Consider the following 13,190-nt stretch of genomic DNA (forward strand, 5'->3'; position numbering starts at 1 on the left):
GGAAGGAGGCAGCAATGAGCCAGCCCATGCTGGAGGTAGGAATGAAGCCACTGCAGAGACCAAGACTCTGGGACTGAAGAGGGGTGCAGTTGGAGGCTGGGGGCCCCGGGGGTTAGGGAGCCGCCGGGGAGGGCGGGTGGGCAGGGTGCAGGCAGACCTGGGTCAGGGAGCGCCAGTCCATGTTGGCACTGCCGATATAGAAGTGGGTCTGGTCCACCACCCAGAACTTGGTATGCAGGACGCCATGGGTCAGCTTTTGCATATCCACCATGCGCACCTGGGCACCTGTAACAAACAGCTCGTCAGGAGCCGATGCAGGCAGCCCTGGGCCCAGCCCACTCCCGGCCGCCCCCCTAGCTCACCACTCTGCAGCAGCGCCTGCAGGTCAGCCTGTGGCTGGGGCCCGTTGGGCTTGCTCACAGTAATGCGGACCTTCACACCTTGAGGTGCCAGGGTCTGCAGCTGCCGGAGGACCTCCTCACCCTGCAGAGAGGGGACAGCCTCTGAGGGGCTGGGCAGGCCAGCTCTCCAACCCCAGGCAGCCCCCCCCCCCAAAAAACAGGCTCTTTTCCTATTGGGTCTCAATTTACGATCAGGAGGAAACAGGCTTTCCATTCGCCTGCACACCAAGGGATGGCTTTATAGGCTATTAAAACCTTTCATCTGTTTTAATTACTGGGGCTCTGGGCCCCACCAGGGCCTCCCTGCCACTCCTGTCCTGCCAGGAACCTTCCCAAGATCCTGCCTTGGAAGCATCAATGCCTGGCACTGCAGGGGCCTCCGAGCACCTTGCAGGATGCTGGGGGCCATGGCACAGGCCGGGGGTCCAGGAAGGTATGGCCGAGGCTCGATGAGGCCAATAACAGCCAAGGATTCCCTGTCTCCTACTGTGAGCCGGGCCCCCTAAGCCCCTTCACATCTGAACTCACCGATTTCTCACCACTCTCATGGATGAGGCAGGGCTGAGTATAATCCCCGAGGTGCAAAGGAGAAAACCGGGCACTGGAGAACTCAGGGGTGACATGGGATTTGAACCCACATCACCTGCCGCCTATGGCGGTGCTTTGTGCTTTGAGCCGCTCCAGTGGGAGCCAGCAGGGAGTGGGCGCTCATATCATTTTTAACTTCCGTAACTATTTTTTTTTCAGGCGATGCTCGAGGAGCCCCACAATTTTACTAAATGTTAAGCCCACTTCTGACAAAAAGAGGCAGCAGGGGGAGGAAAAAAGAAGGGACAAATTCAGTGTGTTTTGCAAGGAAGGGGCTATCCACCCAGGCTGTTCCTTTTTCTGCATCTTGAAGTTTTCCGTTTTTTAAGAGCGTGCCTGCACACCGTGACAAGGATATAAGGCGGACACTTCGACAAGGCTGACCATGTCAGATGCTGAGCTGACATCTGCATGGATGGGCCTGTTTTCTTCTCAGAAGGGCGCCTGCTATATATTGGCCCCATTCCACAGATCAGGAAACTGAGGGCTGAGGTGACCTGCCCAAGGTCACACAGCAGAGCAGCGGCAGGCTGGCTCGAGGCTGGGCTGTTACTCACCCTGCTCCCTCCATTTCTTTGGGTGACAGGGTTTTGGGGCAGCTTGTGGGCGAGCACATCTGTCAGCCTAATCCCTCGTAAGCAAAGCCACACCCTGACATTCAGAGGCCTCCAGATGACCGTGACAAACGCCCCCAGTCCAGAGGGCCATGTGAAGACAGTGCTTTCAATCACCTGTGTCCCACCTGCTGTGTGACATGTGCCCACCCATCTCCCGGGCTGCAGGGGAGCCCCCCTCACCACCCTACCCCCACCCCCCAGGCCCCCCCACCCCTCCTGCTGCCAGCCAGGGCCCAGGTTGCCAGGTACCTGCTGGGCAGAGGGTTCCTGAGTGTGGGTGTCATTGTTGGTGAGGGTCCAGTAGAAGGAGGCGATGTCCAGAGTGCTGTGGGCACCGGCGAGCAGGCCCAGCCAGGCCTGGCTGGTGGAGGGGTTGCCCGTGGAGGCATTGGGGAAGTCCAGACCCTCAGGAATGCTCTCCACCAGCACTGCTCTGGGGGGGCGAGGGGGGTGGTATCAGCCACAGTGGGCCAGAGACAACCGGCTGGAATGTGAGTGCTCACCTGTCTGCCCACAGAGGATGGAAGATGATGTATCTGTGTGTGCCCGTATTCATGATTCTCTGTGTGTCTGTTCGTTTGTTTGTCTAGACGTGCAGAAGGAAGACTGTGTATGTAGATTTCTGTGTGTGTGTGCATTTGTGTGTCCACAAATGTCATGGACGATGCTGTGTGTCTCTGTGTGACTATCTGTTGACAGATCTGGACAGAGAATGATGCTGTGGCTGTCATGGGAACAGTGTTGGGGGAAGGGGTTGGGGACGGAGGGAAGACCCTGTGGTGATGCACTTGGGTGGTGGCAGTGGGTGTGGCTCAGGGCTCCTCTCCCCGCCCTCTGAGGACCCCCTCCTCCTCCTCAACTTACTCGCAGGGGTCATAGCAGGGGGCTGGGCGCTGGTTGGGCCCAAAGAGATGCAAGTCGCCATATTCCCATAGAAACAGCTGAGTCATCAGGGCACCGAAGCCCACAACCGCCAGGATGAGGACCAGCAGGACCCAACGGGCTTTCTGTGGAGGGGAGGAGGCAGCGATGAGCCAGCCCATGGCGGGCAGCCCAGCCCATGATGGAGACAGGCTGAGGGTGGTTGTGGACTCCTACCTTCTCTGCAGCCTTCCAAGCCTCGATCTCATTCATGGGCAGCTCACTGGCAGGCTCCTCCGCAGGCACCTTCAGCTGGGGGATGGGGATGGTAGAGGGGGTGAAAGGGCAGCTTGGTGGGGGCGTCTACTGTGCCCAGCCCCATCCCACTGGGCCCCAGATCCACCTACCTCCTGGTACATCAGTTTAGGCTTCATCTTGCCAGACAGCCAGGGGATATGCCGAGCCCGGGCGGGAAAGTGGGTGTGTCAGGGTCTCCAAACTGTGGGGAACAAAAGCTGGCACTGTGGGGGTGCTCTGGGCCTTAGGGGAACATCATGGAAAGCAGATTAGTCTTGGGCTCACGGGATCCATTGGGTCTCCTTGTCCCCAATCACGGGGGCCACTGGCATGGGGCCAGTCACCCCAAAAGGAGGAAGCTGACCGCTGGTCAGCAGGGATTTCGAAATCCCTTAAGTTCTAACGTCTAGCTTTCTTCCCATCAGTCTATAATGCCCACCCTGCCGCCCTGAGCGCCCACTCTGCACCACCCCCAAGCGCCCACACTGCTCCTCATTAATGCTCACGCTGCTCCCCATTAGCGTCTTCCCTTCTCCGAACTCTAATTTAGACATTCCCCAAAAGACAACTCTGGATGGGGTCAGCGGAGCCCCAAATCTTTGCCTGGCTTTTCGCAAGCCGGAGACCACCCAGGGAGCATTTTCCAGGTGGCTCTTCTGCCATCACCCTCAGGTACCCACCAGACAGCTCAAGCTGGGAGCCCGGGACTATCGGGGCCTCACCGCCAGTCCCTAGCCCATCCCCCTAGCCCTCCTCCTCCACCTTACCCCGGAGGGGACTCGGCCTTACTCCGCAGGCGGCAGCTGCTACCTCCGCGGGGCCCCAGCTACTGCCCCGACAGGCTGAGCAGGGGCGGGAGCGAGGGGGCGGGACCAGACTGGGCTCCGCCCACTGCAGCGGGGAGTCTGCGCAGTGCGCAGGCCGCCCCGGCTCACCGCAGGGAGAAGGGGGGCCGGGGTCCCCCAGTTACGGTCCCGCCAACCTAGCGGGGGTGGATAGAGTACATGGCTGGGGGATGGGCTTTGCAACCCCCCCAGCCCCCCGGAGCTGCAGTGTGGGATAGGAAGGCCGCGGGTAAAGAGAAAGAGGAACCCCACATCTTTCTTGTCTACAAACCTTGAGAATTTTTGTACCATGGGCATGTATTACCTAGTCAAAAATAAATAAACAAAATTAATTGTTAAAAAACGTATAAAATAAATGTCAACTCTACTCAAAAAAATTTTTTTAAAAAAAGCCTTATAAAATAAAACGGAGAGATCAAGGTTGAATGATATGATTTCTAGGTGTAGCGAATAAAATCAGAAGACAACCCAAGCTACGGGGTGGGGGGGGGGGGAAGAGCGGGGTGGCGGAAGGAGACGGTGGGTTTTCTGCTGGAGTCTGTTTGGATAACAGTATTTGATTTCTTTAAAAAAGCCAACTGATATTTTGATAGAGGTTTTAAAAAATTTGGTTTCTCAAGTCCAGGCTCTGGCTGGAAGGATAAACAAGATTTCCCATTTCCCATCTCGTATCTCCCAAGTAGGATTTAAGACCACCGCTGGAGAAACGAATTGAAGAACCCTTCCCCGCCCACCTCTCCCGGTGAAAAAGGGGCAGCACGCTCTCCCCTGCATCCACGCAGGAAGTCAACGGTTAATTGCAGAAAAGGCTTATCACGGAGAGAAGCAACAGCGTCAGAAGTGGTTGCCTCGAGAGTGGGATTTGGGGTGGGTGAGGATTGCTTTTTTTGCACGCCTATTTTTTTATAAAAATTGTGCAATATAAGCGACTTACAGAAAAGTAGAGGAAAAAAACCATCTCTGCAGGTTAAGGAATAATTATTAAGCCAACACAGGTGTTGCCGCGTCCCACGAGCATGCGCAGCATTACTGTGATTTTTTAAAAAAGAAGGGAGAAAAAAAGAAAATTCCAAGAGGGAGCTAGGTTCTCCCCTCACCGGAAGATCCAGCCTAGATCTGAAAGGATAATTTGGAAACCCCTTCCCCCGCAAGGTCCGATCCAGATTGGCAAGGGCAGAGCAGAGCTAGATTCCCTCCTCTTATTGTAGAGGGACAAACGAGGATGGGCCAAATGGATCCAGCAAGAAATGGCAACAGATCAAGGTTATTTGGAATTCCAGAGGTCATCAGGAAAAGCAGAAGATAACAGTCTTAGAGGTGGCTGACCGCAGGGTTGCCAGGTGGGGGAGGGGAGGCATGGGGCAGGAAACATTTGCCTTTCATTTGACCTGCGAACGCCTTGGTGAGAAATGTTTTAAGAATATGGGGTTGGGGGGCGCCTGGCTGGATCAGTCGGTAGAGCATGCGACTCTTGGTCTCCCGGGTCGTGGGTCTGATCCCCACTAGAGATTACTTAAAAACAAACAAAAACCTGGGGTTGGAACTGCAGGTGATGTAAAATTAGGGAAGATAAAATGAGCAAAAACAAAACTGAGGGAGAGGTAGGGCACGGATGCCCACGAATACACCACAAATAGGACGAAGATAGAGGGAGTTCATTCAAATTGTTAGCGACCTTTTGGCTTCCAACTTGTATGGCGATTACAGGTCTAATAACAATAGGTTTAATTTGAACTTATGTTATTTTTTTTTATCAAAATACCCCTAAGGTGTTTAAAAAGAAAACCAGTGCTGGATAAGTGGTTTAGACTGGACTAGATCGCAAGGCAGTCAATACCTTGGATTCCAGAGCCAGATGCCTGATTTGAATATGAGCCTCAGCCCTTATATGACCGTTTGACCTTGAGAAATGACAACGATTCTGTGCCTTAGTTTTCCTGTCTGTAAGATGGGCATGGTGACAATAGTACCATGTTAATTTTACACATACTTAGTATCTGTGTACCAGGTATTGTTTTAGGCACTGCAAATACTGCTGTGAACAAAACAGACACCAGGGAAGACAAAAAAGGAGATAGTAAGTAAATTATATGTTAGAGGGTAATAAATGCCATAGAGAAGCGGGGCAGGGGCAGGGGTGGGGTTGGGATTGTTTGCAATTTTAAATAAGGTCTAGGGGCGCTTGGGTGGCTCAGTTGGTTAAGAGTCTGCCTTAGGCTCAGGTCATGATCCCAGGGTCCTGGGATCCAGCCCCATGTCAGGCTCCCTGCTTAGCGGGGAGTCTACTTCTCCCTCTCCCTCTGCTCCCCGCTTGTGTTCTCTCTCAAATGAATAAATTTTAAAAAATCTTTAATAAAAAATAATTAAGGAGGTCTGGGAGAGCCTCCCTGAGAAGGGGATACCTGAGAAAAAAACTTCAAGGACGGGGGAGGGAGCTACATGGACTTCTTAGGGAGTGTTTCTAGCAGACAGAACAGCCAGTGCAAAGGCCCTGAGGCTGGAATGTGCCTGATTTGGGTAGGGAAGAGTAAGGAGGCCAGTGTGTCTGTAATGGAGTAGGCAGTGGGAAAGAGAGAGAGATGAGTCAGAGAGGTGACAGGACCAGATTGTGCAGGGCTGCCTGGACTGTGGTGAGGAGGACAGGGCCATGGGCATGTTCTGAGCAGAGGAGAGACATGATCTGCCTGCCTTGGGTGTTGCAGTCAGTTGAATGGTGGCCTCCAAAAAGATACGTCCAACATGGCCATAATCTCCGGAACTTGTGAACGTGACCTTAATTGGAAAAAGGGTCTTTGTAGATGTAATTAAATTAAGGGTTTTGAGATGGTATCATCCTGGATTATCTGGGTGGGCACGAAATCCAATGACAAGTGTCTCTAAGAGACAGAAGAGAAGATACAGAGAAGACCACGTGACCAGGGAGGCAGAGCCACCAGAATCTGGGAGAGGCAGGGATCCCCCAGAGCCTCAGGAGGGGGGGCATGGCCCTGCGAACACCTTGATTTTGGACATCTGGCCTCCAGAACGGGGGGAATAATTTTCGGTTGTCTTAAGCCACCCTATTCATGGTGATTTGTTATAGCAGCCAAAGGGAACTAATATAGGTATTTGCAGACTCCCTCTGGCTGCGTGTGTGTGTGCGCGCGCGCGAGACAGCCAAGGGTTTTGGTCTGAGGAAGGATAGAAGCCCCAATAGCTGAGCTGCGGAAGGCTGAGGAGGAGCAAATTTGGGAGAAGGCTGAAGGAAATTAAATGAGTGAATGAATGAATGAATAAACTGTGTATGTATTTTGAACATATAAAATTTGAGAATTGAACTAAAGGAATTAATATCTATCAAGTATATAGAATGGACATGCAAGAGGTTCTCAATAAATGTGATTGTGTCTAGGATCCTGACAGCCAAAAAAAAAAAAAAAAAAAGGCTCCCTTTCCCCCTTTCCCCAGCCACCCCCAAGGCAAGATGCTTGCTTTCCATTGTAGGCCTTTACTTTTTTTTTTTTTTTAATGCACATAGGACTTCTTTGGAAATGAAATTATGAGGCCCCGGCTCCTAGCTGGGGTGGCCTTTCCTGCACATCAGTCTCCAGAAAAAGACTATGGCCTCAGTTGGAGAAGTATCCAGCATCCCCGTCCCCAGGTCCCTGGGGGGCGCAGGGCAGGGTGAAACTGAAGATGGGCATGGGCAGCTGGACTGACAGAGCCAGGCTAACAGGTGTTGGCATTTCCCTCAGCTCAGCTCCTGCGTTCCCAGTAACCTAGAACCCCCATGGAACTCCAGGGCAATGCCCAGGCTGGTCCTTATGCTCTGCTTCTTTGGTCATGGGATGCATCTCTGCCAGCAAGTGTGCCCCTCCCAGCCCGGAGGATATCCCCGGCCCCTTGGCTTATGCCCTGCCTGCCTTGGGGTGTGATACCACAGCCCACAGAAAAGGAGGAAGCAAAACCCACTGGGTTTCTGAGACACGTGCTGGGTCACAGTTTCCTGAACACCCCACCCCTGGGTGGGGGGGGCGGGAGATTTGATCCTTCCCTCATAGCCGGGCTTTAGATTGCAGAACCCAGGATTCAAATCCCACCTGTCACTCTTACTGAGTGACCTCAGGCATGGGGCTTTCTCTCAGCCCTGCTGGCCTATCTACAGAATGGGGATCATCTCATACTCAGCTGGGGGGAGGGCGGAGGCTGGGGGATCTCTGAATGGTTTAAGGGGGTGGATCTCAGAGTCCCACCACCTTGGGTTCAGATCTCAGCCGTGTGTTAGAGAGGCTCCCTTCTCTGAGCCTTACTTTCATCCTCAGACCAATGGGAGGATGAACATATCAACCTTATATTTGCTAGGAAGAGTCAATTAAGCCATCCACGGCAGACAGGCAGACTAGCAAAGCCCCAAAACAATCTTGCTGGTGAGATCTGTGTGTCCCTTACTTATGTGTGCCTTAAAAAGCTAAGTCTGTGTTTGGTTTCTTTCTCTACTCCTGGGTGCCCAGCACATCATAACCACTCCATAAATGTTTGTTGAAAACAGAAGAAATGGAACAGTAGAATGGGAATCTTGGAGAAAAGACTTTCATAGAGGTCTCTCTAGACCTAGTGACATTTGTTTTATACACAATGATAACCGGCATGTGCTCTAAGCCCAGAGCAGATGGGTAGGTGCATATTATGGCCTTTCAGCCTGAGAGTAAAGTTCAAGGTCAATTTAAGGTTGATTCAAGCGATCCGAGAGAGCTGCAGAACTACCACAGTCTGTACCACACAGACTATACCACAGGAAACACCTAGGAACCTAGGGACCTTTCATATGGTTCAAAACAGAAATGTGTTTAAAAGGAGCTGATTTTCACTTGATTGTGCAGACCCTTTTGGACTGAACAATCAGTTGTCTGAGCTCAAGTCTACAGAAAACAGAACAGAGCACTGGTTTTGTAAACTTTCTTTGTTGGTTTGGTTTTTAGCAGTAGAAACTTTATTTCAAAGGACCCCTAGAAGGTGCCCTTCCTAGGGAGAGAAGATGCTGGGTCTGAAAAACAATTAAATAGATCAAAACAACAACAACAAAAAACCACACCATGATTGGTGAATATTTCTGAGTTGGAACTCAAAAATCTAAGCTGTTTCATCCCTACTCAAAACCCCTCTGTGGCTCCCCACTGCCCTCAGGGCAAAGGGCAAACTTCTTACCATGTCCTCTAGGGCCCAAAGCTCTCTCCAGCTCTCATCTCTTCCCTGAACTTCAACTTTGGAAGTCCCATGGCCTTCTAGATGCTTCTCCCCAGGGGTTCCCAAGCCCCTCACATCTACCATGTCCCCAACTGTCCTTAAAATGTCTCCCAAACCTGTTCCTCTCCTTGGTCCCTCCTTCAAGGACAGCTATCTTTTTTTTTTTTTTTTTTAAGGACAGCTGTCTTATCCATCCCACAGGTCTCAGTCTGTGTGTCACCTCTTCCAGAAAGCCCTCCCTGATTGCCCTGAAGCCCTAGGCCTCATCCTGGACCCTCCACAACTTGTCCACTTGACCTCCTAAGGGTCTCTCCCACACACCCCCTTTTTTTCTCCCTTCCACAGCCTCAACTTGCCTTCTCCCACCTGGGTCCCCACTCCTGCCACCTCCCTTGGCTCCCAACCTCCACCCAACCCTTCTAGTCCCCCCTCCATCTGAGTCAAACTCAACCCTCTCCTGCTCAAAAACCTCTCTATGTCCCCCACCAGCCCCTGGTGTCTTCAGGACAAAGTCTCAGATCCTCAGTGTGGTTCCTAGAGCTCTGAATGATCTCCCCTTAATAACCTCTTCGGCTTACTGTCTCACCATCCTTTAGATCCCATCCATATTTAATATCTTTCGGTTCCTTGAACTGAAACCACACTTTTACCACCAAACACTCCCACAGATGCTGCCCTTGCCCAGCACACCTTTCTCTTCTCTTCATGTCGCTCATTCCTATCAGCTCCTGTGCCCCCTCCCCCAGGAAGCCCTTCCTGACTCCCGGGCTGGCCCAGAATCCCTGCTTTGGGTTCCAACAGTCCCTGCGCTTCTCCATCCCAGCCCTGACCCTTCTGCCTATGCTTCCCCAATCCCAGCCCTCTGGGCTGGCCCTGCCTGGTGATGAGGCTGTCTGTCCCACTGGACTGTGAAACCCATGAGGGCAGCGTGGGGCTGTCTCAGTCACTGCTATGTGCCCAGTACCACCCAGTATAGGATGGTACATGGCGGGTGCTCAATTCATTCATCTGTTCATTTGACTAGTATTTGTTCAGTGACTACTTGCTGGTAAGGCCTGTGTAGACACTGGGAATACAGCACAAAACAGAAAAAACCAAAAATCCTAGTAAAGATGACATTCTCTCGTGGGTGACAATAGAGGAGTGAAACATAGAGTATGCGCTTTGGGGGAAAATAAAGCAGGGGAGGGGCAGAGCAGCATCACAATGGAAAATGGTTGATGTCTCAGCTCAAAAATACCACCACGCCCCCGCACATCTGGGGGCGAAGCATTGTTAGCCCCGTTTTTCAGATGAGGCAGGAGGGGTCAGGGAAATCTCTGCTCAGGTTGTACGGCGTCAGTTCATCGGTATGGAATTCGAACCCAGAGCTCAGTTCTGTTCCGGGACACTATGATGTGGAACCAACTCATGAACATAAAATAAGGCAGAATGTCTTTTCCTTGTCCTGCCCCCTCCCCGGAAGAGGGCAGAGCTCCTTGTTTACTGAGCCAACAGCTGCTGGAAGCACTTTATGTATTTAATTTCTCACACTGGTCCTTTTCTTAGCCCCGTATAACAGATAAGAAAACTAAAGACCCAGAGGGCAGCACGGGGCTGTCTCAGTCAAGTCATGGGCACAAAAGGACACAGCTAGGAAATGGTGGAGCCAGGATCTGATCCCGAGCTGCCTCGGGGTCCTGGGTGTAAACAGCTGCCTGTCGTGTTATTTATCATCTGTAGATCTGTGGCTGCCCACTACCGCCCACCTCCCCCCCGCCCTGCCCCCAATAGCACCTGAACCCAGAGGTGGCATTGGCTTCTCAAAAACTCTCCCAGCATCTCCTCCTCCTCTCCCTCCCAGTCTTTGAGAGGGACATCGGAAGCTTTCTCCAAATACAAAGGATATGTGAGTGCAGCTTTAAGACAACTCTGGCTCTCCTTCCAACCAGGCTGCTCTTGCCAATCCATCCTTGGCAGAAGTTCTGGAGCTGCGGCTGCTGTCTCCTATCACATCAGATTAAGTCTCTCTTCTCCTCCAAATCCTCCCGTGGCTCCCGCCTCACTCATGGTAAAGCCCAAGTCTTCTCCATGGCCCATGAGTTCAGACGATCTGCCCCCTCCCTCCTCTGACCCCACCCCCACCCCTCTCCTCCCTCATTGGCTTACTTGCTATTCCTGAAATATTCAATGCATGCCCCGACCTCAGGGCCCTTGCATTTGCTGTTCTCTCTGCCTAGAATGCCCTTCCCCATAGAGCCACGTCACTCTCTCCCCTCCTTCAGGTCTTTGTTCAAATGCACTATCTCAGAAAACCTTCCCTGATCACCTTATTTAAAACTGTAACCTTTACCATGTATTCCCACCCCTCTTCTGACACATCATTGAATCTACTTACCTGTTCGCTTGTTGTCTCTTACCCCTGCTAGAATGTAAACTCCATGAAGCCAGGGATCTCTGTTTTGTTCATTGCTGTGTCCCCCAAGCCTAGCACAGTGTTGGGCATGTAGAACATGCCTAGTAAATATTTGTTGAATGAGTAACTGTTTTTATTCCCATATTGCAGATGCAGCAACTGAGGCACAGGGACGTGAAGCCACCTCTCAAGGCCATGCAACTATTTAAGTACTAAGTGCTAGAACCAAGATTGGAACCAGGGTTCCAGCTCCCAGGCACACATTGCTAACCACTGTCCCACACTGCCTCTCTAAGGTAAGGTGAGTGAATAAGATACTTACCTCTCTACCCAAGCATTCAGGGTTGCTGAGGTTTGACTGAGGTGTGCTGGGACCTGCCTCATCTCTCTGTACCCCCGATTCTAGAGGTCAAGGGAATCTGGGTCTAAGCTAGCTAGTCCCCCCCACTACTCCTGGACTCCTGCTATAGCATCAGCTCAATGCTCCCATTTTGGGGGTGGGGGAACCACTCAATCCATCAAGGTAGAGATAGGGATTAAGTATTTACCCGAGCAAGGTTTGTGATGGCCGATGGGCCACCCCCTCAGGTGGGGTGACGTGGCAGAGATGAAAATATGGGAGACTGTGACGTGGGGTGGCGTGGGGTGGTTGCCGTGGCAGAGGGTATCATGATACAGGGAGTGTACCTGCGCCATGGGAATGAAGAGGGCAGCTGAGGGGAAGAGGGGGGGTAGTGACAATGAAGAGGTGATGAAGGTGACTGCAGACTGCATGAGGGTGAGGGTGACATGGTTAATAACATTATTAGCCCAAATCGCCACATCAAGCTGCACACATCACAAGAATAAACTCGCAGAATCCTCACAATCATCCTTGACATAGGTGTCCTTGTGTGTGGTTTACAGCTGAGGAAGCTGAGATTGCAAAGGTGTAATCAGGTGGTCAAGGTTACCCAGAGGTTTCATGGTAGAGCTGGGAGTCTGGTATACCCCAGGAAACGGGCTCTAGTAGCCCATACCGTGGTGAGTATGTGAGAGGTGACACGGGAAAATGAAGGAGACATGGACGGAAAAAAACCAACTGGAAGGCAGAGTGGCTCCTTATGGGGAAAACTAGGAGCATATAAGGCATGGACGGTGACTGTCAGGAGCAAAGGTGACACGGCAGGAACGGAGACATAAAAGGTGAAAATGACATTAGGGAAGCGTGACTGCGATTTAAGGATTTGGTGACAGGAGCGTGTGCAGGTGAACGGGGGTACGATGACGACTTGTGAGAAGTGAGGACTTCATAAAGGAAAAATAGCAACAAAAGAGGGGCGCAGGCGACATAAGGCGATGGCGGCGTAATGCGGGAAGGCTGCAATGTAGGGTGGCAACGGGGGCTTAGAACGAAAGCGAATTAGGGGGGTTGACAGCGACATAGGTAGGGTGATGGCGAAAGAAGTGGAGTGGTGACCATTCAACCGGGATGCGACATAAATAAGGGGAGGGATGGCTACATAAAGGGACATTGGATGACATAAAGGGAGAAATGCATTACAGAGGGAAGGACAACACGAAAAGGGCAGCAGCGGCGCCGCGCCCCAGGTCGCACAGTACCTGCACTCCACGTCTCCCACTCCGGGACCCAGCCCGGCACGCACCTTCCAGGCTGGAGCCCCGCCCGGCCACCCCCGCCGCACGCAGGCGCACTCCGGCAGGACTGCGGGACGACCGGGGCTAGGCATTTGCCTTTCTCATTGGCCGCGCTCCTCGCTAGCGCTGGGCGGAGGGAAGCGCCTGGAAGACAGAGGGAGGTCACGTGACAGTTGCGGCCGCACTCTCGCTGGTGGCGGTCCGGCGGGCCAGAGCGGCCGCGGGCTGGTGGGTCCGGCTTCCGGTGGCGAAGGCGGTACTTCCGGGGAGGGCAGCCGGGCCGAGGGAGGAGGGTCTGACAGTTGGCGCTGCCGGGAGGGAGGGC

General features: G+C 52.6%; 1 protein-coding gene across 6 annotated transcripts in view; it reads right to left on the bottom strand.

Annotated features, from left to right (window-relative positions):
• The window catches only part of PLD3 (phospholipase D family member 3), a 17,561-nt gene extending 4,561 nt beyond the window's left edge, over nucleotides 1-13,000 (bottom strand). The window contains exons 1-8 of one of the 6 annotated variants that reach the window (XM_021700924.1): nucleotides 12,830-13,000; nucleotides 3,881-3,913; nucleotides 2,875-2,966; nucleotides 2,705-2,779; nucleotides 2,471-2,613; nucleotides 1,856-2,039; nucleotides 363-483; nucleotides 158-285 (exon numbers count right to left, since the gene is read on the bottom strand). In XM_021700924.1, the coding sequence (XP_021556599.1) occupies nucleotides 158-285; nucleotides 363-483; nucleotides 1,856-2,039; nucleotides 2,471-2,613; nucleotides 2,705-2,779; nucleotides 2,875-2,901 (678 nt within the window). In that variant the 5' untranslated portion in view covers nucleotides 2,902-2,966; nucleotides 3,881-3,913; nucleotides 12,830-13,000. Of the gene's footprint in view, nucleotides 1-157; nucleotides 286-362; nucleotides 484-1,855; nucleotides 2,040-2,470; nucleotides 2,614-2,704; nucleotides 2,780-2,874; nucleotides 3,008-3,444; nucleotides 3,466-3,531; nucleotides 3,641-3,880; nucleotides 3,914-12,829 lie in introns of those variants that run through there. The other 5 variants (XM_021700926.1, XM_021700923.2, XM_021700925.2 and 2 more) reach the window with 5 other exon arrangements.
• Nucleotides 13,001-13,190: the final 190 nt, after the last annotated feature.

The sequence above is a fragment of the Neomonachus schauinslandi genome, chromosome 16, assembly GCF_002201575.2.
Source record: "Neomonachus schauinslandi chromosome 16, ASM220157v2, whole genome shotgun sequence".
Classification (NCBI taxonomy): domain Eukaryota; kingdom Metazoa; phylum Chordata; class Mammalia; order Carnivora; family Phocidae; genus Neomonachus; species Neomonachus schauinslandi.